This window comes from Camelus bactrianus, chromosome 23 (genome assembly GCF_048773025.1).
Source record: "Camelus bactrianus isolate YW-2024 breed Bactrian camel chromosome 23, ASM4877302v1, whole genome shotgun sequence".
Classification (NCBI taxonomy): Eukaryota; Metazoa; Chordata; class Mammalia; order Artiodactyla; family Camelidae; genus Camelus; species Camelus bactrianus.
The window spans coordinates 57563-84731 of NC_133561.1; the positions used below are offsets into that span (position 1 = coordinate 57563).

General features: G+C 44.7%; 1 protein-coding gene across 4 annotated transcripts; it reads left to right on the forward strand.

Moving 5' to 3' along the window:
- KLHL12 (kelch like family member 12) lies at positions 1-25886 on the forward strand. 4 transcript variants are annotated; one of them, XM_045517599.2, is made up of 12 exons: positions 1-69; positions 2099-2338; positions 7131-7284; positions 8307-8524; positions 12393-12542; positions 13931-14045; positions 21027-21133; positions 21940-22135; positions 22562-22720; positions 23029-23127; positions 23810-23996; positions 24178-25886. In XM_045517599.2, exons 1-12 carry the CDS (start codon positions 1-3, stop codon positions 24302-24304), a joined length of 1821 nt encoding a protein of 606 aa, XP_045373555.2. In that variant the 3' UTR covers positions 24305-25886. The 4 variants fall into 4 exon arrangements, with proteins under 4 accessions (XP_045373555.2, XP_074207557.1, XP_074207558.1 ...); XM_074351456.1 differs by lacking the exon at positions 1-69 and adding an exon at positions 308-437; XM_074351457.1 differs by lacking the exon at positions 1-69 and adding an exon at positions 322-437 and having other exon boundaries at positions 2224-2338.
- Positions 25887-27169: the final 1283 nt, after the last annotated feature.

Consider the following 27169-nt stretch of genomic DNA (forward strand, 5'->3'; position numbering starts at 1 on the left):
ATGGACGTGAAGAAATTGGAAGCCTCCGTAGGTTTTCTTGACGTGAGAGGGTTCCTGGATACCTGTCAGGTAAAACACTCGCTGCCGTCAGCTCCTTAGCTTACAAATCTCTGGAATTTTCTCAGTCCGCCGCGCCTCGCCACCCCGGGAAGCATCCTCTCGGCCAGTCAGGGCTGCGGGCTGCAGGACGGCACTCGCGCCGGACGCCCTGCGCGTCCCCTCATCCCGGCTTCCTCCAAGTTCTCGCCGGCCGGCTCCGCGCATCCGCGGGTCACGTGCGCGGCCGGCTCAGCTGGCGCGGCTGGGCGGGCGTGACGTCATCACAGCGCGCGGCCGCCGGGACGCCGCGGGAGCCTACGGGTCGGGGCGGCGGCGGCGCTTGGGCTCCTACCGAGCCGGCCGCTAGCCCCGCGCCCACCCCACGGGCCGGTGCGCAGGTGAGTGGCCAGGAGGAGGCGGCCGGCGCCCTTCCCTCCCGCCTCCCCTACCGTGGTCCCCTCCGAGCGGGGAGGGGTCTGCTGGCGTCGAGCGCCCCCGCCCTCCACCTGGAGGCTCTTCTCCCGCCGAGTAGGCGGCCCTTCCAGAAGCCGAGCCCTGCCCGCGGCTTCCGCGGCGCAGCCCCTCTACTCGGGTGCTCGCTGGCTCGCGGGAGCCCCAGGTAGGTCACCTCGTGAGCGGAGGGCGGAGGGCGAAGGCCGGGGCCCCCAGGAGATGGGTTGTGACAGTGAGACAGGCCCAGCCCTGTCGAAACCCACCCCCCCGAAAGTCTTCGCGGTAAATGGGGGGCGTCTGTTCAGACCTTTCCCGTATCTCCAGAGTTGAAACTAAGTTGACTTAAGAAAAATCTTTTTGAAAATCATCTTATGCTTGGATGAATCACGTCCTTTTCTGTAAAATGGATCTTGCAGAGTTATGGGAGGGAATTATCTAGAGTGCTTATGTAATAATATGCTAATTATAAACAGGAGTAGATGAGAATTTAGGATCTCGTTTTTACTATTCATATGAAATTATGATTGTGAGTAGTGGACTGTTGAAAACCATAGTTCCCCCCCCCCCCTTGGATCAGTTCAGAAGGTTTTGGATTCCACGTAAGATAGACTTTTAATAACCACCTCGTTTCATTCCCCAGAAATTGCTCTTGAAGCAAACAAACAAAAAAATAGTGTGACTAAAAACCTGCAAACAATGAAAAAAGTACTTGTAACATTAATTTCTTTTTTATATGTAACCCATTACTGAGTTCCTTTAATGCATACACGTGACAGGCTATGGCAGTAAAATTAGTAGTGGAGTTTTGTTAGGTTTCTATCCTAGTTAGTCTCTTTCAGTGTAGAAAAATTACTACAAATATTGATTTGTTAATGTTGATGGACATTTACTAATAATGTAGAGTAGAAAGAGCCTTCTATAGGACAGCCTCAATAGTTTAAGTGAAAGTCCATAGATAAGCTTGCATGGTTTCCATTATACAGTATAGGTATTGGACCCTATTTTGAAGTTTTATTTTAAGGAGAAATCCAGATGTGTTTGGAAATCATCATAAATAATTATTTGCATGCTTCTTTAGAAAACAGTTTATTTTCACTCATACTAGCTTTTATATTGCTCTAGGTTGAATACACAATTTTTCTTTTCTTGCATTGTATTACTAAACATTTATTGTGTACTTGCTAGGAGAGAAAAATATATAAAACAGGGCCCCCACCATCTAAATATTTACCTACTTAACCTACTTAAGGATATTAAAAATAGTGATGTCACACCTCTAAGAAATTTTATCTTTCCATTTTATCATGTGAGACAACAGCCTTGTGAAGATATGCAGGAAATGTTTCTTTCTGCTTATAATGCCATTGAGCATTGATTATAATAAATGTCAAGTGGTTGAGTCACGGGATTACAATGGAATTCAGAGGAAGAAGAGATTGTTTTCACTTGGGCTGGTGAGTGGCTAGATTGTGTCGGTGATGCCAGGAATAGTAATGCTCCCTACTTTTGGACGTGTGGATCTGATGGAGCCTCCTTAACTTGTGAAGCTAACTGAACGTAGTTTCCCCAGTCCTTCATACACGCATTGTTTTTTTCCCTCTTGTAGTTGCAGAATCCAAGGACCCCTTTCATCCTTTCTCCATACTGCTTGATGGGAGGCATTATGGCCCCCAAAGACATAATGACAAATACTCATGCTAAATCCATCCTCAATTCAATGAACTCCCTCAGGAAGAGCAACACCCTGTGTGATGTGACGCTGAGAGTAGAGCAGAAAGACTTCCCTGCCCATCGGATCGTGCTGGCTGCCTGTAGCGATTACTTCTGCGCCATGTTCACTAGTGAGGTGAGTGGTGACTTACCTTCTCGCAAGTAGAACTCACACTGAATGAGATGGTAGAAGTTTGATATGATGGTGAATTTCTGTATTATGGTGGTTAGATAGGCAGACTCTGGATAAGATCTGCCACTTGACTGAGCTTTCATTTCCTCATCTCCAAATTAGAGATTCTACACTTACTGTGACGATTACTTGAGAAGATTACACTAGACGTGCTTAGAAAAGTGTCTAGCATATAATAAAACACAAATATCAGCTATTGGATTTTATGTATTGTTTTTTAAATTTGCTTTCCTATTTTTCTTCTAAAGTTTAATGTTTTAAAGTGAATATCAGGAAATAGGGAGGAGGGAAGGAAAGAGGAGTAAGAGTCAGTCTTCATCCCATTCTTTCCAACAATATGTGAAGAAAATCAGTATTCATTCTACCAATGTAGATTTTAGAGTAATTGCAAATCAGGTACATGAACTATAACTTGGGAAAACATACTGACTCTGGAGCACAAGCCCTTAAAGGGACTTAGAAGCAGGTTGGCTTGGCAAGAAAAATGTAGTGCTGACAAAATATTAAGAAAGACTGCCTAGGGGTGCGGTGTATAGCTCAGTGGTAGAGCACATGCCTAGCATGCGTGAGGTCCTGGGTTCAATCACCAATACCTCCATTAAGAAAAAGTAGCAATTAACAAATTAAATTAATAAACCTAATTACCTCCCCCCTTCCCCCGCCCCCCCGCCCCCAAAAAAAAAAAAAAAGAAAGACTGCCTTAGTGATTGCCTGGCAAGACACCTAAGATGTGGAAGAGGCTGTTGAGTGACTTGTGAGAGACTCTTAGAGAGCTGAGCAGAGGAGAGCACTGCAACTCTCATTTTCCAAGGTCTCAAGTTTGATTTTTAAATTTTAAATAAATTATCTTGATTTCTTTTTAAGCTTGAATGGTGAGTACACCAGTGTTTATATCATTTATCTCTACTTAGACATAAACCCGAAATAGTTCATCATGATAAAACTTTTTAAAAAACTTTACCTGGGGTGGGAGGGTATAGTTTAAGTGGTAGAGTGCATGCTTAGCATGCACAAGGTCCTGGGTTCAATCCCCAGTACCTCCTCTAAAAATAAATAAAGTAAGTAAACCTAACTACCTCCCCACTACAAAAAAAAAAAAAAAATCCTTTACCCACTGGCGTTTTCTCAGTGCAGACGTTGCAGGTGATCTGAGTGGGAGAGAGAGTATCATGGTAGTGACAGTGGCTGCCTTTTGTGGGCCAGATGCTGTGTTAGGTGATTGTCGAGTCCCGGTCACCCCACGGCAGATGTTACAGTCTCATCTTACAAACGGAGACAGAAGCTCTCAGATGCTAATGCCTAACTGCTTGTAAATGGTGGAGGGGATTCAACCCTAAGTTTTCTGACCCTGAAGCCTGGACGGCTTTTAACTGCTGTGCCTCCTCTGCCTCTGAAATATGGACTCTTATACTTCAGTTTAAGTTAGTTTCATTCTGATTTTTACGTTCAATTGGTAAAGCCAGAGTCGTGAGTGAGTGCTCAGTCACGTGGCTGCGAGGAGTAACGTGGAAGCTTGGCAGGTCCTCCCAGCGGATTGAGGCTAATTTTACAGTGACCCTGTGCAGAGCAGCGTTTCAGGCCCTGTGCTGTGCTGTCCTGGCTCCCGCGAGGCCGGCCCAGAGCATCTGAAGCGCTGGTGTTTAACTGGGCGAGGACAGTGTCACACAGCTGCCAGCAGGAGGCACTGAGCACTCCACTGCTGACTCTGATTACACACTGTGCACCTGTCTTCACTCTTCCTCTGCACATGTAGGAATTAGCGTGGGCTTCTGTGAAAGAATTCACTTTCATTTTTTTTCTCATCAGTGACTATTTTATAGTCTTTTTTAAAAAAACTGACATCAGGCAAGAAAATGCCAGATGGTTTTGCATTTTTTGGGGGGGGTTATAATTGACCTTCACACTGTGTTAGTTTGGAGGAGCACAACATAGTAATTCTATACAGTATAAAATGGTCACCACAATAAACCTAGTTACCACCTGCCACTATTCAGAGTTACTACAATATTATTTATTTTTTCTTAATTGAAGTCTAGTTGATTTGCAGTGTTGTGTTCAGGTGTACAGGGTGTTGTGACTCATTTATTTTGTAATGGGAAGTTTGTACCTATTAAGCTCCCTCCTCTGTTTCATTCATCCACCCCCTTGAATCTTGGGGTGTTCTTTGGTTTTCTTCATTTTCCTTGTATCTCTGACTATGCATTTAGGAGTCACAGTTATTACTGTGGTCTCGCAGGGCTGGGTTGGTTTTTATGTGAGCGTGTACCCGTGTAGACTGTGTGTGTGTCTGATATTTTGTTGCAAGGGCTGTTTGTATTGTGGATGGTACCTCCTCTTTCTTCCGTGCGTGCTGGCTTTCCTCCCCTTGATAGGGTGTGACTGGTGTCGTGGTGACCAGAGCCTGCCCTCGTTGTTGTGCGGGGCCTCATCTTTGCTCTGTGGTTGTCACAGCCCTGCCAGGAGCCAGATCTACTCCCCTATGGTTGGAGCAGAGGCCCCCAAACCCATTTCTGAGCTGCAGTGTGTGGTAGGTGGGATTGGAGCTCTTCTGCTGGAAGAGGAGCTGCTGAGTATTCCTCCACAGGAGATGTCCACCGGGAAGCGCCCTCTGTGGTGTTGTCTGTCACTTGTTACGTGAGCTCACAAGGTACACTTTGTTGACACTATCCTTGTCCCTGCTTCAGCCATGGGAATATTAACAGCCCCCTCTTGTGTCCCCCAGATTCTGTGCCCACAGAGCCACCAATGCAGATCCGCCAGCTTTAGGTGCTAGGACCCGCCATAGTGCGCATGCAGTCAGGCACCCAGATCCACCACGAACCACAGGGTCAGCCCAGACCCCAGCCCCAAGTCCCCAAACTCTGGCTGCTACTAACAGCAGACCCGCCCCACGCCAGAAGTCTGCTAGGTTGTCTCAGGCACAGGTTCAGAAAGACCCCAGCAGCACAAATCTGCCACCACCTCCTGGGGCTCAAAACAGATCCTTAGGGTTTTTGTTTTTAATTGAAGTATAGCTGATTTACAATGTTGTATTAGTTTCAGTTACACAGCAAGGTGACTCAGTTTTATATCTATATATACATTCTTGTTCAGATTCTTTCCCATTATAGGTTTTTACAAGATATTGAATATAGTTCCTTGTGCTATACAGTTGGACCTTGTTTATCTGTTTTGTGTATAGTAGTTTATATCTGTTAATCCCCAACTCCTAATTTATCCCTCCTCGCCCTTTCCCCTTTGGTAACCATAAGTTTGTTTTCTATGTCTGTGAGTCTGTCTTGTTTTGTAAATGAGTTCATTTATATCCTTGTTTTACATTCCACTTATAAGTGATATCATATGGTATTTTTCTTTCTCTTTCTGATTTACTTCACTTAGTATGATGATCTCTAGGTCCCTCCATGTTGCTGCAAATGGCATTATTTCATTCTTTTTTATGGCTGAGTAGTATTCCATTGTGTATATATACCACAACTTCCTTATCCAGTCATCTGTCCGTGAACATTTAGGTTGTTTCCATCTCTTGGCTGTTGTAAATAGTGCTGCTGTGAACATTGGGGTGCTTGTGTCTTTCCGAATTAGAGTTTTTGCTGGGTATATGGCCAGGAGTGGGATTGCTGGATCATATGGTAACACTATTGTTAGTTTTTTAAGGAACCTCCATACTGTTCTCCATACCCTTGAGTTTATTTTTAAGATTATTGGGTTTAAAGGAGAGGGTCTAGAGACCTGGATTTTTAGGTTCGGTCCCTTAGCAACTCTCTGTGAACCCTGGCGACCATCTACCTACACTGGGTTGCCTGCAGAACAGAGTGGTTGAACTCAGTGGTCTCGTCTTTCTCTTCCAGCCCTGAGCTGCTCCTCAGGTGGTTGCAGCTAAAAGAGCTTAGGCTGAGGCGGGAGGGCCTAGGTTCTGTCTGTCTCTTCTAGTTGAGACCTTGGTTAAGTCTCTCAACTTCTTTGAACCTTAGGTCTTTTATGTATTAAATGGCAGTAATGTCAGACCTAACTGCCTTACCAGCTTGCTGTGAGAATCAGATAGGTAAAATAATAGTAAGTGAGAGGCACTCTGAAAATTGTAAAGCAAATATAAATGTGAGTGAAATACTACAATTGCTCTAGGTTATTAGATAGCGAACTCATTTCCATATTTAAGCTATTTGTCTAATGGGAGTATAGTTTATTCAGTACAAAACTCCTGAAATAAATGTGCTTATGTATTTCTGTTTGTGAATACTTACACTGTTTTAAATTTTGGTAAAATGTTTCTCTGAAGTAAGGACAGATAGACAGTTTGTGTGTAGTCTAAGGACAGAAGGACAGTGCCCCGCGGGGCCCTCTATAAGCATGAAATCTCAGTGAATTTTGTATTTCATCTTACAAGCTCACAGACACTAGTGGCATGCTCATGGAACTTTTGGTTCTATTCCGTGTTACATGTGTATTTGTTTTAATATGAAAATAGCATTTTAAATTATTCACAGGTAAAATTGATGTTCCAGGAAGGTGTCACCTCTGTATGCTCTTGGGTCACATGTAGCCCCTCCACTGGAAAAGCTGGAAATATATGCCGTGCTTCCTTTGTACAAATCAAACAAAATAGACAGTAATTTTTTTTAAGATCTGTATTCAGTTAATATTGTTGACATCCATTCAAGCTCTTGGATATGAGATTCTGCCTCTGTCTTGTGGGATGATAACCACCGGAGTGATTTCATACCCTTTGAACTTTCAGCTTTCAGAGAAGGGGAAACCGTACGTTGATATCCAGGGTTTAACTGCCTCTACCATGGAAATCCTGTTGGACTTTGTGTACACAGAAACCGTGCACGTGACAGTAGAGAACGTCCAAGAACTGCTCCCTGCAGCCTGCCTGCTGCAGCTGAAAGGTACAGACGCTAAAGGTGCTCTTGTTCATGCCAAGGTAGCCCTGGAGATGTTTAAAATTCAAGATGTAAACTTAATCATCGACATTAAGGAGACAGACTATGGGCCTGAGGGTCACTGTTCATGGCACAGAAGATCAGATTTCAGTTGCAGTATAGAGCAGCCTCTCCAAATGTGTTTGGCTCTTTAGAAGAGAGCATGTACTGTCTGTTTTTTAAAAAATGGAAAAGGGGATGATGTACTGTCTTACATATATGTACGCAAGAGTCCTGCGAGGACACAGGAAACTGAGACGGTTCATTGCCTCCATGGAAGGGAACTAAATGGCCACGTATATAGGGAGGGGAGGCAAACTATTCACGTAAAGCCCTCTGTGCCTTTAATCTTTGGAGCCATATAAATTGTCTGTGAAAAGTTTAGTGACACAATAATGAAAGTGTAACGTTTTCACAGGATTCGAGATGGTCCCCCTTCCAGTTCGCAGTCTGTCTTTCTTAACCTCCTGTTCTGTTTCTGTCATTTTCAGTTTTTAATGTACGATTGAAACAGTGAGACACTTTTGCATTAGTGCACAGCTGTAAAATTAAGTTTACACTCTGAGCATTTCAGTTAGAGAAATATGAGGTTGTCATTAGTACTTTGTATTTTTCCTTCACTGGAGTCTTTTAGTAAGTTTCTGTGTGGACTGGAAATTACACTGTGCTGAATTACAGTTGGTTTTATAGCTTGATTCTCAAGAGTTTTATAGGCATTTTTTGTTTAACTTTGGAGGTGTCCTTGGAAGCGTTTCATCCTGCTGTACTTGTTTTAATGCTGCAGCGGGCATCTGTGAAGGCAGTGCTGAAGGCCACACAGCACATGAGACAGAAGTAAGGTTTGAATTCTCTAAGCATAAATCTTCTAACATGATTCCTAGGTGTGGAGCCAGGGCTCCTCTGATACTGTGTGGACATGCTGTGATCCACAAATACAGACCCATCCCCCTGGCCGAGAACCTCAGGGACTTACTGTCTGTCTGCCCTAGGTGTGAAGCAAGCCTGCTGTGAATTCTTGGAAAGCCAGCTGGACCCTTCCAACTGCCTGGGTATCAGGGACTTTGCTGAAACTCACAACTGTGTTGACCTGATGCAAGCAGCTGAGGTGTTTAGCCAGAAGCATTTTCCTGAAGTGGTGCAGCATGAAGAGTTCATTCTTCTAAGTCAAGGGGAGGTGGAGAAGCTGATCAAGTGTGATGAAATTCAGGTACAGACTGGCTGGAATTATGCTTCCTTCAAGGCTGGACCATAGAACCAAAAAGCAGGGTGGAGTTACTGTGCTTCTGTAGCACGGCTTTTCAGTCACGTGTCCTAAGTCACGTGGCTCTGAGGGTTCATTAAATGCCCCTGAAATTATATGCCAGATGTGTTTGCATATTTGTGGGAGGGAGTTTGCCACCTTCACCAATAAAACCTGTGATCCCAGTGGTTAAGAATCACTGTTAAACAGTTTGGAATAAGCAGAAATTGGAAGTAAAACACTTCTCTACTACTCATTCACTCATTTTTAAACATTTACTGAGAAAATCCAGTAGTTAGCAGTCACTATGCCAGGTGCTGGGGACCCAGGCATGAGAAAGATAGTCTTGTTTTCAGAGAATTCACAGTGCAGTGGTACAGACAAAGAGACAAAAATTATAATAGTGTCATGAGAATAATGAGCCCGTTCAGAGTGAGAGAGAAAAGTAAACCTCTGGGTTTAAGTGAGATCGAGAAGGAAGTGGATCAAAGAGGATGGGACAGAAAGTTGGAGACAGTAAGCAGGAGACAGATGGTCAGTGCCTCCTGGGAGTCAAGGGCCTTGCAGGCTGGATGTTAAAGCAGTCATGTCCCACCTGCCTGTGCCCAGGCAGTCGCTCAGTGACCTCTCCCAGCAAGGGGAATCTTAGTGTCAGCAGGTCGGCAGAGTTGCAGTTGCATCTAGGTCTGTCATGAGGCTAAGAACGGGAGCGAGTTCCTCAGGGTCGAGGTGTCTGCAGCCAGAGTCCAGCGCGCTAGTTACTGTGCCAGCAGAGCCAGGTGCTGGGGTGAGAGCCCACCTGCTGGGCTTCGTTTCCCCAGGGAGGAGGCACCCAGTTCTCTAGGAAGACTAGGAGTTCATTTTTTCTCCTCTCACTCTCCTCAGATAATAATGAAAATGACTTTAAATTAGTGGATTCCCAGAAGTTAGTGGCATCTTAGTTTAAACAAAAGATATGTTGGAAGGAATCAAAGTTTGATTAATGTTCTAAGTGCCACAGAATGAATTTGGTACTTAAAGAAATTCTGTAATACACTTTTGTAAACAAATGATTACTCCCTGATTTATTTTGCTATATCTAGGATTTCCATGTAATAACAAGTCTTAAATGTATTTCTTACCAATGTTTAGCCAACTTCTTGACGCCTTTCCTTAGTGAGTTTTCTGAGGGAAGTTGACTGGGGGCGTGTTGGTGCCCTTGTTTCCGACGAGAGGGATGATTGGCAGTCTGACGTGTGGTTTCACGTCAGCCCAGAGACACTGCTCTTGCAAGTCTACGGAGTCAAGTATTTGCTGAAGCTCTGTTCTCACCCTCACGGAGCGAGGGCTGTGTTCTTGCACAGAATGCCAGATACAGGGGGTAGAGTGAGCTCTGCAGACGTGAAGTTCATCACACAGGGTCATAAAATAACTAACTATTGGTTTATTTATCAAATATTTATTGAGTACTTACTCTGTGCTCAGAACAGTTCCAGGTGCTGGGGATGCAGTTTTGGATAAAACAGACAACAATCCCTGTATCCTGCAGTTTCCATCCTCATGGTACCATTCCTGGCATTTTTTACCTTATTTAATTCTCAGAACCCTCTTCATTTTTCACAGGAGGAAACGGATGCTACAAGGTTGGTTATCACACCACAGTAGGAGGTGGTGGAGCCAGGACTCACATCTAGAGTCTGTCTTTTAACCGCAAAACTGAGATGGCCACCTCGCTAGCTTGATTCTGTTTGACCAAATCAGGAAGCAATCATAGCAGCCATTTCTTTTAGAGCTGTGTAGGTTTGGGGATAAAACTGTCTGGAACAGGGAGGGCAAATAACCTATTTGGAAGCTGAGCTGAACTCTTGTATAGTCTTCCGTAAGTGTCTGGCAAGACAGGCCTTTGTTTGTTTTTCAGCAAATGACATTTTTTTTCTATTTCATATACCAGCCGGAAGGAGGAACCAGATGTCTGGCTCCCATTGCTAACTAACACTTTTTCTGAATTATATAAAACAATGTCTTCAGTAAGGTCGAGTATCTCTGCTCATGATCAAAAACCCCATTTTAAATGGATGTATCTAATTTAAACCTAGAATGTGTCAAGGTCTAGCATGCAGCTGCTTAAAACTATTAGCCTATTGTCCTTGTCTTTAACAAAAGTTCATTTAAAAAATCACAGACACCTTTCTGCACCCTCTCCTGCATCTCAGCCCGCTGTGGGCTGGGTTAGTCTGACCTCCCGTGAATTTGGTACACAAGTTTCTGCACCACTGCCATCGTCTAAGCTGCATCACCTTTTGCCTCTACGTGGGCTCCCATCTCTCAGCCCTTCTGAGCTATTCTACTGTGGTTATCAGAGCCATCTTCACACAACATCGATGTGATCATGTCAGGCCTACTTGAAACCTTATTATGGTTTCCACCTCCTCTTAGAGTGAACTCCAGTCTCCTAATGCTCCGTGTGCTTCTCTGGCTTGAGCTTTTTCATCCCCTCATTCATTCTACCACACCAAGTCAGTCCCTAAGCTGTCCACTAGGACGTTCTGTGAAGATGGGAAAGTTCTGGATCTATGCTGTCCAGTTCACTAGCCAGTAGCCGCATGTTGCCGTTTCAGCACTTGAAATTTGGCCAGTGTGACTAAGAAGCTGAGTTTTTAATTTAACTTAATTTTAAGTAATGTAAGCAGCCACACATGGCTAGTGGCTGTTGTGTTGGACAGCCCACTTGTAGGGCTTTCGCGTGTGCTTTCTGTCTGCCCTGGAGTACTCTGTCCTCCTCCGTGGCTCATCGCTGTGCATACATCAGATTTAAATCTATCACTTCTGCAGGGAGGCCTTCCCTGGCCCATCAGTCTAAGTAAAGAAATGTCGTGTTACTCTGTCCCATAGCCCCTCTACTTTTCTTGTGTAGTATATGATGACAAAACGAGATTGTTGGTTTTTCTGATTTAACAGTTATCTCCACCCTTAAGAGGAAGTTTTGTGTCTGATTTGTACACCATTGTATAATTAGCCTCCACCACAATTCCTGGCACTTAGTAGGTGTTTGGTAAATCGATCAAATGGATGAACATTCCGAAATGTTTTCTGTATTTTCAGTTCTTGGGAGAAGTCCACAGAATGGTTTCTTTATCTGGGCACTCTGGACAGATGCACCCTGTGGACTGGTGGAAGGCACACAGGCCTATTCTTAAGGTGTCAGTCTCGGGGAGGCCCTGGGTGTTACTGTACCTGGTGCTCTTCCAGGGTGAGATGTAGGTTTTTAGGGTGTGTCTTCACGTATCTAGTCTGTCATACATAGCTTAGACCTAAGTTCCCCGGGTGATTAATTGCACATATCATCTCAAAGAGCACGGCACCTCATACAGAGTAGGCCCCCAACTGCTAATTGACAAGCTTTGAGGACTGTCACGCTCCACATAGTGACGTAAGAGAAGCTCCTGCTTCACCGAGGAGCCAGCCTGGAGGTCGTGAGACAACGCCTTTGAGTACAATTATTTTAGGAGCCAGTTTTGAATAGGGCAAGAGACTCTCCCTGCCCCTGCCAAAGTTTCAGGAATGACCAGAAAACAACTCGGGAATGGGGAAAATTCTGAATTAAAAGCGGATTTGTGACTGATGGTCTATTAGGTACTCTCTTAGATGTTTTTTACCTAGTTTGACTGTAACTGTCTTCATGATCTTAGCAAATTGTGTCTGAAAAGATTGTTTTCTCAAGAACCTAGCTATTTCTGGAAGATGGGGAAATAAAGGCAGGGGCTAGGGCAGGAAGGAGAAAGTAAGCATGGTTACTTTTTGAGACTGAGAGACAGTTGGACGAACTGAGACCCATGATGTAGTTACATGCCCACAGGTGGATTCTGAAGAGCCAGTCTTCGAGGCTGTCATCAACTGGGTGAAGCACGCCAAGAAGGAGCGCGAGGAGTCGTTGCCAGACCTGCTGCAGTATGTCCGCATGCCCCTCCTGACCCCCAGGTACATCACCGACGTCATAGATGCCGAGGTGAGCCTCCCAAGATGCACTGGTCCCAAACCCCCGGACATCTCTTCGTGCTGTGTACCCAGAATCAGCTCTCCTAACACAGGCCCCGCGTGCCCAGCGAGCCTCTCCAGGTGTGCCAGGGAGTCTGGCAGCAGTGGCTTGGTTGGCAAGTCAGCCTCCTGGCAGAAATGAAAGTCTATGGTTTAATTTAATTTTGTGTTTTTGTTGTCTTTTTGTTTTATGTGCCCCTCAGTGTTTTGCATAAGCAATGTCAGATGAGAGATTGTGTCCCCTTCTCCATTAAACACAGATTGTTCCAAATTATCCTGAAAAAGATGCTTTGCTTATTCAGTCTCTTTATTTTTGACCTCTGATCAGACCAACATGAAAGTGGTTTGATGCATTTTAATATCAACTTGGGGCATGTGTTTATTTACAGGTGTTTCTCCAACCTAAGTTCTCAGTGGTACGTTTTCCTGACTCACAGTGTGCATAACTTGGACGGTCTGGGGGAAGGACACTGATTTATAACATGCAGATAAGGCCCAGGGCAGCAAATGTGTTCCCGCTTCTGGCCCAGCCCCAGATCTCTTTGGAAGTTAATTACAAACACAGTTTTTCAGTTATTCACATTTTAAAAGTTGTAGGCTGGTTGGTGTCACATCTCTGACTCTTTCTCCTCTTTGTAATTTCTTCCTTCAGTCCATCTATATGCCCCTCATGTCTGTTTCTTTACATGATGGATAGAAGCCCAGACTGTGGACCAGATTCAGCACTTTCCTTGCAGTGAGGGACCCTGACCTCACTCTCCTCTCTGGGGGGCTCCTGCTGGGGCTCCTCAGTGGTTGAGCCCAACCAGGAGTCAATGTGGACGCCCCCATTGCAGGTCCTTTAGGTCTGTCTTCTGAGCCATGGAGCAGGGTGGAGACAGTGCCAGGTGACCCTGGGGTGGCAGCTGGGAGACGGGCCCTGTGACAGTGCTGCGGACCTTGGGGATGTCGTTTCAGACAAGACCAACTTCTTCCTTTCATCCCAAAAATGCCCAAAGCCTTTTGGTTTTCCCTTACAAGTTGTACTGCTTAATGATGTCCTTGTGTTTGCCTCATCACTGGAAGTATGTACAAACAAACTGATAAAAGTAGTTACCTTTAAGTGTGAAGGTGGATGAGACATGCATCTAGGTATATCTTTTTATATCATTTAATTTTTGAACCACATAATGTCCATTAAAAAATTTTTTTTAATCATTTCTGGAAACTCACAGCATAATTATTACCAGCAGCGCTCCTGGAAATGCAGGGCTTCGGAAACTGGTTTTCTGTATCAAGAGTTCATTTCTTTTTAGGTGCCATCGATGCTCTTGTTAGAGGTGGCCCCCGTGGCTCACTCTCCTCTCTGATGTGTTTCAGCCTTTCATCCGCTGCAGTTTACAGTGCAGGGACCTTGTGGATGAAGCAAAGAAGTTCCATCTGAGGCCTGAACTGCGCAGTCAGATGCAGGGTCCCAGGACAAGGGCCCGTCTAGGTGAGCTGGTGTCATGGCGGAATGAGGGGTGCTTTTCAACTATCCCTGGCAGGCAGCATGATGTACCTGAAAAGAACGTTCTGTAAGAATCAGACCTCATTTCAGACCTTTCTTTTTTTTTTTTTTTTTTTTTTTTTTTGAGTAAAGGTAGGTTTATTTAGAGAAATACATACTGCATAGAGTGTAGGCTGTTACAAAAGACAAGAAAAAGGTCACAAGATGTGGGGGTTCAGACCTGTTTTTAATCTTTTATTAATTGTGACATCTTGAACAAATGTCTTTACCACCCTGAGCTTTCTTTCCTGTAAACCAGGAATATCTTCCCTCACATGATGATTTGGAGGAGTAAATGAGATAAAGTGTGTGACAGCACTTCATCAGTTGTCAAGCATTATGCAGCATAGGCTATAATTCTGTTTCAGTACATTTGGAGTCTGAGCTGGGAATCATCTCAGATCCATGCAGTAAGGGGTGTGCTTCCCCGCCACCTCCCATCTGCACACTGAGAGAGGAGAGGCAGGGCAAGTGGCAGTGCTGTGCGGGGCAGAGGAGTTCCAAAGAATGGAAGCACAGAATTTGGGTGGTGGCGGGACTCCGGAGCCAGGCTGTGGGGCAGATCCCCGCTGCTGTACTGGGCATGTTAGCTTCGGCAGGAAGTTTAACCGCCCTGTGTTTCAGTTGACTCATCTGTAAACTGGGGGTCACCATAGCTCCTGCCTTGAGGTTGTTGTGAAGAGCAGATGAAAAAGTTACGTGAAAGGCTTAGAACAGTTCTGGGCACATCATAAGTGCTATGTACATTGGCTGTCATTTCAGCAGACAGCTGGGTTCACATCCCAGCCAGCCAGGGATGGTGTGAGGGAGCCGATGCTCCTGCCTCTGAAGCAAGGGCCCTTGCCGTGAGGCACTGACATCTCTCTGACCACAGTCAGTACTCAGATGTCACTTAATGCACTTCCATTTCCCATCCTCACAGTTTTACTGTCCCCGGAGCCTAGGTACTGTGTGTAAAAGCGTGTTGTGGGTTATAAATTAACTCTGTATATGTGGGCCAGTATTTTGTTTTCATTGTTTCCTATTTTTGCTCTTCTCTGACTGTGGACTCATGCGTGCTGAGGTGTTAATTGATAATTAAGTTTTTCATTGATCAATTTAAGTAGAATGATGATTTAATCCCTTATGTTTTTAGTGGCATAGTTACTATATGTCAATGTAGAAATTTTAGAAATTCAGAGAAGCAAAAAGTAATCATCCATAATCCCACCACCCAGAGATGCTGCTTTTTGTTATAGTTGTTGTCAAAGGGCTGCTGTTCTGTTAGTTCCTTAGGGTGACCAAGTGCGATCTGTATCTCGTGTCACACGCAGAGATAGAATTGACACAAGACAGAGTGAAGGACTAACTGAAAAATCATGAAAATAGTGGGGAAATTATAGGAAAATACTTGTATAACTTCTGGAACTTTTTTTTTCTATTTTTAATTGTGGTAAAATATATATAGCATAAAATTTATCATCTTAACCATTCTATATTCACATTGTTGTACAATCTCTAGAACTCTTCATCTTTTAAAACTGAAATTCTGTATCTGTTAGGCAACAACCTCCATTCCCTCTACTCCCCTGGGTAGGAACCATTTTAATTAGTACAGAAAAAACTAGAAGCCTTCAAGGTTACTTGACTGCAGCAGTTTTTGTCTTTTGTTTTTTTCTAATTGATGGGAAAAGACATAAAGTTAAAAGACAAGGGCTGGGAGAAAATATACGCAATATGTATGACAAAAGGTTAATATTTCTAGTATAAAAAGAACCCGTAAGTATCCACAAGAAGAAGAGCATGAACCCCGTGGAAGACGGGTGTGAGAGATGTCGGGCAGCACACAGAGGAGCACGAGCACTGGAGCAGCACACACTGAAGAGTTTGCTCCACTGGCAGGTCTGGAATCGCAGAGTTTAAAATGCTACCCTGTGTGCCCCACCTCTGGGCACCAGTGCTATAGAGAGAGTGTATCAGTATAGGAATAACATGTGTAAGTACAGATAATTGCTAATAATCCAGAAAAGAAGGGATATAACCTGACTTGCAAATGGAGGGGAATGATTGTTGACTGAATTGTAGCCCAGCTGTACCATGGAATGTTGTGAAACTGTTAAAAGCATTGAGTCATAATGTACATGAGACTAATTGTGTATACAATTAGTGAGGGAAAAGAAACCGTTTTTATTGGAAAAAAAAAAAAAAGAAAGGCAAAAACTCCTATATATTTGTGTTTCCTGAGCATAAACAAAGGCTGTGTATGCAGGATGAACACTAAACCTTTAACAAAATGGGATTGCAGGAGAATATTAACTACTGATATTTTGTTTGTATACCTCTCTGTTATTACCATAAGCTTGTGGTTACATCTGTTACTTAAAAAATGATAACAAACATATATATTCTTTAAATACCAGTAATGCAGTGGGAAGAATCTGGTGCTAGGAGGTCAGACACTTTGCTCACTTGGATTTCTACTCCCAGCTCTGTCGCTTACTCTAGTAACTTGCTTTCTGAACTTGGACAAGTCCTTTAGCTTCTCTGGATTACCGTTTCCTCTTCTGTATGTCAAAGGAGTTAAATTCAGTCACTAAGATTCTTTCCAATACAGAAGATATGTTTCTTTTTTGTAGAGCCAAAGGGGTCCCAGAGAGTACATGATGGCTTCATTAATTGCTTGTTAATTGAACGAAAGCCAATGAAAATTTGTGTGAACTGGCAAATCTGGAACGTTCTCTGGAGTACATTTCGTGCATTCCTTTATAGGAAGCAGAAGGCTCCTACCTGCTCCGAGAACTTGCTTATTGTCCTGACCTTGAGGGATTAGAAACTGATTCTACACGCCCTCATAGTTTTGAGGTTATCTTTTCAAAAATTTTAGAGAGGAAAATAATGAAGCTATTCCCAACCAAATTTTTTTTTAATTTTTGCCAATTCCTTTTTTTTTTTTAAGCAGAGGTGCCGGGGATTGAAACCCAGGACTCCGTGCGTGCTAAGCATGTGCTCTACCACTGAGCTACACCCTCCCCTCCACCCCAGTTTGGTTCTTAATTTAGCATCTCCTTGTTAGTGCCTCAGAAATAAATTGTTCCAACCACCATGTCCTCTGCTCAGCTCTATTTATAGGGGTAACTGTGGTACTTGGTAACTGTGGTACTGCTAAACCAGTTTCCAAGATGATGATGACTTCTGCATACAGCATGAGGAAATTAAATATGCAGCTAAGTAAAAACAGCATGCCAAATAACGTGTGGGCATTGGGTTTTAATTATTAATCTTACCCGTTACTCTCTCACAAAAGACGTCATAGGAATTGCAGTTCCTCTGCCTCTTTTTCTGGGTGTGTGGAAATGTAGGTCTCTGAACCTGTCATTCTGCAGTCCTGCAGTCTGCTCTCTATTTCTTCGACTACACACCCCAGCGCACATGCCTCCCCTCCCCAACCTGCGAAAAATAACCACGGGCGGCACTGTCGGGCCTCAGTGTTAGTAATGTGCCTTTTCATGTTGTTCTCAAAGATGTTTTAGACACCCTTTCCTCCTCATAAAGATAAAAATCTAACTCAACAAGTGCCATGTTTGTTGTCGGAGAACAGACATGCTTCATTCTGGTCGGCCCTTTCATCAGCTTTTATCACATGAGGCAGACGGTTAGAGTGGGGGCCCCCTGCTCAGGGTCCAAAGACACGAAGACCCCTAGAAGTTCTTCTGAGGGAGGAAGACTTTCTAGGCGCAAAGTAGTAGAAAAAATGACAAAAGAAAAGGTCAGTGTATCTGAATAAAATCATGTACAACATTCTAAGACAGATTAGGAAAACAGATTTGCTACAGCCACAGCACAGGGTTAAAATCAATTGTATGTAAAGAGCTCAAAAAATACATGAGAGGAAGAAACACTAGAGACGTGAGTGCACAGTTCACAGAAGGGGAGTCCTAGTAAACAGAAGGGGCGAGATTCAAACTGATTAGTTACAGAGTCTTATTAGTAATGAGAATTACAACAGATAAAATTTTTTGCCTACCACAGTATCAGAGTGGAAAACAGTACGCAGTGCTACATAGAGTAGAATGAACTGACACCTCTAGAGTGTTGGTAGGAATATAAATTTGTTCAACCTCAGAAAGCATCTTGTGATACATACAAAATATCTTCTTGAAGTTCATGTTCTTCATTCCAGTAGTCCTCCCATTTTTATGCTAAGAAAATGACTGGGAAAAGTTTCATATTCAAGAATATTTATTACAGGATTTTATGTGATTCTTTATAACCCCAAATTACAAACCCCTGAAATACCTAAAAATACTACAATCATATTTTAAAAGATTTTGTTAATATCTTGGGAAAGTGAAATAAAAACAGGATGCAATACCATATGGTCCCATTTATGTTTTATAAATATTTAGAAACAAAACTGGAGGGAAATAATCTGTTACATTTTGGTGTGTCTTTGTATTGTGGATTTATGGCTAAATGTTTTTTCATAATATTTGTCTATATAAAGTATTTTTGCAGCAAAATCTGTTTTATATATATTACATGTTTTATAATCATGAGAAATCAACATTGAAAAAATTTTTAACCAAACGGTGGGTAATATGCAAGTAAGGACAGCAGTCATACTAGTCCTTGAGTTATTTTTTAACCTTTCTAAAAGAAGATCATTTTTGTACTAGAAAGCCAAACAAAGACATCAGAATTGACTAAAATTGCGTATATTTGGTGTTAGAACACTGGTGCTCCCATCTTCATCGGAAGCTCTGGGGGGGCGTACGCCGCCCGGGCCCTAGTCGGGGAGTCAGTTACTCTGCTCTGCTTGGCAGGCGGTCTTTCAGAACACAGGGTCTGTCAGGGAAGATAATGAAAGGAGCCTTCCTGGCAAAGAGGTTTGGGAGCCAGTGGTCTCGGACCCCCAGCGTTCAGAGCCACAAATCCCTGTGCTGTTCCGCTGTGAACACAGAACTACCAGGATGATGAGAGAAACTTTTGGCCAACGGGAATGCTGTCGGTTCTCTGGGTTTTGAAATTGCAGTTTAAAATCAATGGAATTTTTTTACTGTGTGAAGCATAGAAAGTACCCTTGGTTGTTATACAGTGTTTTCAGTCTATTACCCTTCAGGTCTCAACCACTAGCATTGCATTTACCTAAAGGGAGTTGTGTTTGGGTAGGATTGTCTCACCTCCTCTATTCAAGTTCCACGGAGAGAAGAGATGGGAGAGAGGGGGGCAAATAGTAGGAAGCCCTGCCAACGAAGGGCCTGCCCTCTCCCAGCTTGAAGGAATTTTATGCACAAATAAAATTAGCATCATAAGAAAGGGCCCATTGTTCAAATGCTTTGTTTCCTAAAAGGAGATGACTGCTCACCTTGGAGAAGGGTCCGCTTTATTGGGCAACTACACAAACAGGAGCCCTCTCAGAAGAGGAGGTTAAACTCCATGGTTTATGTGTGGGTTATTAAGAAAAATTTCAAACATGTATAAAAACAAAGTATATAAGGATTCCCCCTCCACATCACCCAGTTTCAACAATTATCAACTCAGGGCCTATCTGTTTTGAAGCAAAATCGCAGACAGGGTAAAACTCCATTCATGTATGTTATGCTTTCATGTGTATCTCTGGAACATCAGGAGTCTTTTTTTTTTACCAGATCCAAATTGCCATCATCACTCTTTGAAGCACACAACCAATTCTTTATCATCATCAGATTCCAAGTACACATTTCCGATTCCTCAATTTTCCTATAATTTATTTTCCTCTGTTCTTAGCACTTCGTTTGCTCCAATCAGGATCCAGATGATGCCCACGCATTGCACTGAGTTTATATCTCTCTTTAGTCTCTTCTAACTCATAGGTTTTTCCATCCTGCTTTTGTTTTTTCCTTGCAATTTATTTGTTGAAGAAACCTGTAGAATTTCCCACTGTGTAGATTTTGCTGATTGCATCCAAGTAGTCTCATTTAACGTGCTCTTCTGTCCCCTGTGTTTTCTATAAACTGGTGGTTAGACTAGACGCTTGGTAAGGTTCAAGATTCAGCTTCGGTTTTCCAACAAGAACACTCCACAGGTGATGGCAGAGTGCTTCTGCTTGAGCGTCGTAAAGCAGTGGGTTAGCTTCCCCCAGTGATCAGAGCAGCCACTGATAATTGTCAGAGCCATTGCTGCATTAGAGGTTTACCTGTATTTCTTGTCAATTTAGAGGTACCGCATTTGCTTTTTCAAGTCCAGGCCAACTAAATGTGCTCTTGGTGATTGAATTGTCCAGACAGCCCCAGCTAACCATTCTTTCCACGAGTTCTAGTAGAGCAGGTACACAGGGGGATTTCCTCGGCAGAAATACTGTCAGAACAACATTATCCAAATAAGTCCTTAGGGGAAAGGGGAAGATATAAAAGCTATCAAAATATCTTGTTTGGGAAAAATAATAGAGGAAAATGATTCCCTTTAGAAGTGTAGTCTTGTGATTACTGGGCAGTTGTGCTGAATTGGCAGGGAACATGGTCAAATAGTTGGCTAACTTGGAAAAATAAAAATTCTTGGAAAAGATTTTTTAAATCCATCATTTGGTTCCTAAGCCACAACTCTCAACTTTTGGGAGACAATGATAGGAGCCTATTCTTTACCAAAACAAGAAAACTCCCATTTTGAGTTTTACGGGCGGAGAAGGGCAGGGAGCACCCCCGGCCTCCAGCCTACACTTAGAGCCTGTTACGAAATCAGCCAGTCTTCTGGATGGGTTGAAATGGTGTGGAGTATGTTGCAATGTCATACAGAAATTTAAATTTCAGAGAGTCATGTCCTCAAGAAGAAATAATTTCCTATTAGGCAGCTTTGTGATGAATCTCTCCTATTTCAGATTGCTTCTCTGGGCTTCATAAAACTGTTCCACGTCTCCTCCTGTGTGTAGTCACCCAGCCAGCAATGGTAACATCTCTCCTCCCTCATCTTCAGGAGCCAATGAAGTGCTTCTGGTCGTCGGGGGCTTTGGAAGCCAGCAGTCTCCCATCGACGTGGTAGAGAAATATGACCCCAAGACTCAGGAGTGGAGCTTTCTGCCAGTGAGTACGGGTGGGGCCGGGCACGGGGAAGGAGCTTGAATGTCTGCACCCGTCACTCTAGATCATAACTAATCCCACCCTAGTAGTCGAGGCGCCTAGTAACAGCATAGTGTTCCTTACCACAGTGTTCACACCATGGGCACTCAGTGGTTACAGACTGATTCAACTTCAGAAGTATGAATAGCACTGTGTCACACTAAACCCAGCTGGCCGCCACTGTTTGAGCACCTTCCTGAGCTGTGGGTGTAATTCCCAGGGTGCTCTACCAGTCACGCCCTGAACTCACTGTTAAATTGTGTTAAACTGGTGTTTGGTGGAACTCAGAAGTTTGCATCTTTCTCCCTTCATATGTCTCTGTTTCAGTGCTGAATGAACAATAATAATTCTAAGAAAACATGGAAATCTTTTTATCATTTCTCCTAACTTTTCAGGCCTTTGAACCCTGGCCCTTAGACAGCAGCGTGCTAATGCTTTTCCACTTTAGGGAAGGAGGTCAGTCTTCAGCCCAGTGCCTTATGGAGTAGAAAGGAGTCAGATACTGGAGAAAGGGAAGACTTTAGTTCCTCTGGAATCCTTGGAAAGAGGCAGACATACAGAAGGCCTGCCTGTCTGAGAGCATCACAGCAAGCAGGAGGTTTTCATCCAGTAGGCAGACAGCAGAGGATGAACCTCTGCTCAGAAGGCTTCTTGGTGGCAGGTGAAGAAGCAGAGGTGTGTAGATAAAAACAGAAAGGGCAGCAGAAGGTGAGGCCTAAGACTTGTGTGACTGAAATGACAGAGGTGCCCCTTCACTCCTGAACCCACAGAGCATCACTCGAAAGAGACGGTACGTGGCCTCAGTGTCCCTGCATGACCGGATCTATGTGATTGGTGGCTATGACGGCCGTTCCCGCCTCAGTTCAGTGGAGTGTCTCGACTACACAGCAGATGAGGATGGGGTCTGGTATTCTGTGGCCCCTATGAATGTCCGGCGAGGCCTGGCTGGAGCCACCACCCTCGGAGGTAGGCTGGTGCACAGGGCGGTGTTTCCATTTGGGGTGGCTGGATTGGGGTTCATACCACTCCACAAAATGTAGGGGCCACTGGTAAGGTCAGAGGTGCCTTTCTGCTTTTGGAAATACTCATGGATGACTCAACACTGACAACAAAGGTGGTAAATCAAGTTCCAGTGTGCTGAGTGGGGAACTGGCACTAGTATTTTTGCAAACTCACATCTAGTCTTGGAATGTTTTTGAAGATTCTGTCTTACCCCATTCTTTTTCTGTGTCTTGACTGTACTATTCTCTTTGAAAAAAGAAGAAGACTTAATTGATTTATCCCATAAAAAACACTTGTCTTTACCCCCAAACATTTGAAAGAGTTGTGGAGAAAAGAGTTATTAGAAACCTCTCATTCTCTAATAATCTGTGGTTTGTTCTTTCCAAGCAGATATGATCTATGTCTCTGGGGGCTTTGATGGAAGCAGGCGTCACACTAGCATGGAGCGATATGACCCAAACATTGACCAGTGGAGCATGCTGGGAGACATGCAGACAGCCCGGGAAGGCGCCGGCCTTGTCGTGGCCAGCGGAGTGATCTACTGTCTAGGTGTTCCATCTGGGCGCAGGAGAGAACTTGATGGGTGGCGTCCTCTGGGTGGGGATCCCTGTTAGTAGAATTAAGTTTGTAGACTTTCTTGAACTGAAACCTGAGTCTGTCCCATTGTGTTATATTAACTGGGGTTCTTTTTTCCTGGAAGCAAGAAACAGGGTCCTGTCAGATTTCTCTTTGGATTATTGGAACCCTTGAGGGAGAACCAGAATAAAAGAATTAGTTGAAACCCTGGAGAAAGGCAGCCTGGGATGGGCATAAGGATTTACCGTTCTTTCTGGAATGGTCTCTGCTTTGTCTTTCAGGAGGCTATGATGGCTTGAATATCTTAAATTCAGTTGAGAAATATGACCCCCACACAGGACACTGGACTAATATCACGCCAATGGCCACCAAGCGCTCTGGTAAGACCCGTCATAGGGGAGGGGGCAGCGGACAGTGCTGTCAGATCTTCACACTTGTAGGGCTGCAGCCACAGGTCAGGCATTGAGCCCGAGCTAGAGTCCCTTCTGCACTGGAGATGGAGTAAAACAGGAGTCAGACCCATTCTCCCCACAACCTCAGCTTCCAGCCAGACTACAGTTTGAGGGCAACGCCTTCTTGTCTTACTCATTTTTAATGTCTTGGTTCCCTCCCTGCATTCTGAGTATCTGGTCCAATTCTGTGTACATAGTGGGTGCAGAGTGGTCTCACACACGTGCAGTAGAGGGGCTCCTGAGTGCCCTGGGCGGGGACACAAGGAAGGGGAGAGCCCTGCCGCTGGGCACAGTGCTGCAGACCCAGAGTCACAGCCTTTCCTCACAGCCTTCTTTTCTCCCTTCCTCTTCTCCTGATGAAGAGGGCTGGGCTCTGACCTGATGAAAGCGAGGTTAACAACCAGTTCATTTTCTCTTTTCTCATTTCAAGTCCTGCCCGGAGGGTTTACAGGTGGGATAGCCTGTGCTGGCCTGGATTCTTCTAGGCCTGCCTGGCCCAAGTCCACATCCCTCAGCCACCCCATGTTTCAGCTCGCCACCACTGACCACGTCTTTCCAGGATTCAGGCCCTAAGCTTAGTACTATTCACTCTGTGTACCTTTCTCCCCAGGTGCAGGAGTAGCCCTGCTGAATGACCATATTTATGTGGTGGGGGGATTTGATGGCACAGCCCACCTGTCTTCTGTTGAAGCATACAACATTCGCACCGATTCCTGGACGACGGTCACTAGCATGACCACCCCGCGATGCTACGTCGGGGCCACAGTGCTTCGGGGGAGACTTTATGCAATTGCAGGGTGAGGGTTTCAACAGGCCAGAGTCCTTGTGCCTCCAGGGCAGTGTGATCCAATCTGCACTTTGGGGTTCAGGGTTTGGTTCAGGGGTGATGTCTCCACGGCACCCTTGCTGTAGGACTTTTGTGGGGAGGACCGTGCGGGGAGGGATGGGGAGCTCATCTCCTTGCCTCTCCCCCATCAGTTACGACGGGAACTCCCTGCTGAGCAGCATCGAGTGCTATGACCCTGTCATCGACAGCTGGGAGGTCGTGACCTCCATGGGAACCCAGCGCTGTGACGCTGGCGTGTGTGTTCTCCGAGAGAAGTGACCAGTCCAAGGGGCAGTCTGCAGAGAGCCAAGGATCCTTTCCAGAATGTCTGTTTCTCACTGTGTGCATGGGATGATTACAAGCACCAGTGCCATGATGATTGTACTTATTTAATACCCCCTCTCTCACTGGTCCTTGTCTCCGAGGAGGGTGGGTAACAGACACTCAAGGGAAGAGAACGCGTGCTGAGTGGGTGTGAGAGGCCAGACCACTTCTTGCCGAGGGAGCACTTTCTTGTCATTTTAACTTAGCGTGTGCTTGGGAGAGTGTACGTGTTAAGTTGTGCCCCGTGTGTTATAGAGAATACGGTGAGTATGACCTGCGGGGTGTAGGCAGGATCCAGCCTAGATGATTGGAAAGATACCACCTCTTGTTTTCCAGGAATAAATATCTTTCCTAGTCTACAGGTAGCAAGGGGCAACACTGTCCTGTTCTGGAGGGAAACAGAGGGAAGAGCTGTGTCAAAACTTTGGGGGCCTGGGGAGGGGTCTTCCTGACACTCGAGGGGAGCAAGGTTGCTGTCAGAACTGGGTTCAGCGTGAAGTGAACTGAATTTGGTGGGATGTGAGTGCGCCTGCAACACCTGGAGGAGTGAGAGGGAGTGTTATTTGGAGAGTCTTCCCATTGCCCCATGGTGTTTCTGAGCTAGAATGTTGTGCCCTTGGCTCTGGAGACTGTGAGAGAGTAACAAAGAGGTGGAGGGGTGAGCGGAGATGGAGGAAGGGGCATTCAGTATGCCGGGACAGGCTAGATTCCCTGCCACAGCTCATCTGCCTTGAGTGGGTGAAAGGCCGTCTTTCTTTATTGAATCAAATACTACTACACTATTACACATCCATACTATTTATAGGGGGAGGGGAGGGGTGGGGTGGCAGCCACCTAGAAGTTCAGCTCCCTGATTACTCCCCAGTTCTTTTAAGGGCATACTTCTGCTAAGAAGTTGTTTTTACTGCTGTGTTTTTTTACATTTAGTCCTTTTCCTACTATAATATCCCTTCCCTGTCTTTAGACTGGATTTTATTCATCCCAGGAGAGAATAATTACCAGCAACCAAAATCCTTTTGTTAGTTTCAGTACGTGCTGTCCCTGTGTCTGAGCTGCCATCCAAGGCTCTCCTGTGCTATGGAGTGACATTCCTGCTTCATGGGTGTTGGGAGCGTGGGGACGCGATAACCTAAACAAGGATGCACTTTCCTTTTGCTCGGAAATTCCACTTTTTCCTTTTTTCCCTGAGTTGTGTTGACCTAAAGTTCATTTCCTTTGTATTTTTTTTAAGAAAATATTAAAAAAAAAAAAAAAAAAACCAAAAAAACGGGTCTCAAATGTCTGTAAGCAAGTTTGTGGCAAACCAGCACCGCCTTGCAGACATTTTGGGGACCAGGCATAGAGATTAGCTGTAGGTCCTGTCTCTTCAACCTGTTCACCCGTGTGTTTGCCAGTCAGCTCTGCTGTGTCTGTTAGACAAGGGAGAGGTCTCTGGAGATTCTCATCAGTAAAATGTACGCATGTTCATGGGCTCCTCTCACAATTGGGGTTTACTTGAAAGCCACAGGAAATAAAGGAGAGGCGGTTTGGGCTTCAAGTTGTACCTGCTTGTTTTAGAGTTTTAGTTGCCCCAGTCGTTTTTCCATTTGCTTCGGTTTGTGCCACATGATACAGTTATGCAGAAGGCCTGCAACACTGCAAAGATGCTGATATTCTGAGAGCAAAGGGAAGGGGGAGCCAGAGCCTTTCACAAAAGCAGCCCGCCCCTCTTGAGCACATTGATTGTGCCTGCTGATTAAACCAAGCTGTGACACATGGGACTCAGCCTCTCCGAGGCAGAGAAGGGCTCCTAGGCCAGCTTCTCTGCTTGCTTTTCTGAGTTTCAGACCAGATTCCCAGTCGTCCTCACGTGGCAGCCGTGGCTGATGCCCTGTCGTGCCCTCTCTGTGCCTGCCCTAGTCTTCGGTACTGCGCTGCTTGCGTACCTGCACGAAGCTGCCCCTTACTTGCTGGTCCCTCCTGTTTTTCCAGCTCCATGAACTGGCACCAGCCACTTAGTTATCCAACCTCTGTCACCTGTGTGTGTGACCACCACAGTACAGATATCCAGTTAATTTCCAGGTTGTAGATGGCTTGACTTTAATTGTTCCAAACCCTTTCCTGTATTTTTATTCCCTCTGCTACCACATAGTTCAGACTTTATCTCTTGCCCAGACTCAAGGTTATAGTCTCCTGATGGCTTTACTTCTGCTCTTCTGCCTGCCAATCTGGCCCCTCCATTTTGTCATCAGTTATCTTTCTAAACCACAGATAGGGTATTACAGTACCTAACATATAGCACATTTTCAGTAAATATTAAAGTTGTTGCTGACCTAACATTCCATAGATTCCCATTGCCCATATTATAAAGTTTGGATTCCTTAACCTGACATTAAGACCCACGGTGATCTGGGCACACTCCGCCTTTCTGATCTTACTCCTTCACCCTTTTTCCCCAGTATAATGTGCTCCAACCACAGTGGTCTGCTGGCCATTCCTTAATTTGTTCTCACACACTGTTCCTTCTATCTAAAGTAACCTTGCTCTCCTGACAAAATCCTAGTCATCTTTTAATGTCCAACTCAAGCATCACCTGGGTAAAGCCTTTCCTGTCTCCCCAGACGGAATTCCTCCTAACCTCTGCTTCCATCTACTTTGTTCCCTTGATTGTCCCTTTCGCATAGTTTGGCCCCATCTTCCTGGTGAGACTATGTTCTCAAGTACAAAGTGCCTACCGATCCTCAGGGTGTATAGCCTATTCTGTAACTGCTAGGAAATGTTGAGTTTGTGAAGGACAAAGTGGAAGAAGAGAAAAGTGCAGACGGGGTGGTGGTAGATGAG

Bases quoted from the DNA above. Each gene is read 5' to 3' on its own strand.
- KLHL12 (XM_045517599.2), top strand. From the start codon at position 1: ATGGACGTGAAGAAATTGGAAGCCTCCGTAGGTTTTCTTGACGTGAGA. The intron at 23,128-23,809 runs GTAAGACCCGTC...CTTTCTCCCCAG, and splicing joins AATGGCCACCAAGCGCTCTG to GTGCAGGAGTAGCCCTGCTG. The intron at 23,997-24,177 runs GTGAGGGTTTCA...CTCCCCCATCAG, and splicing joins AGACTTTATGCAATTGCAGG to TTACGACGGGAACTCCCTGC.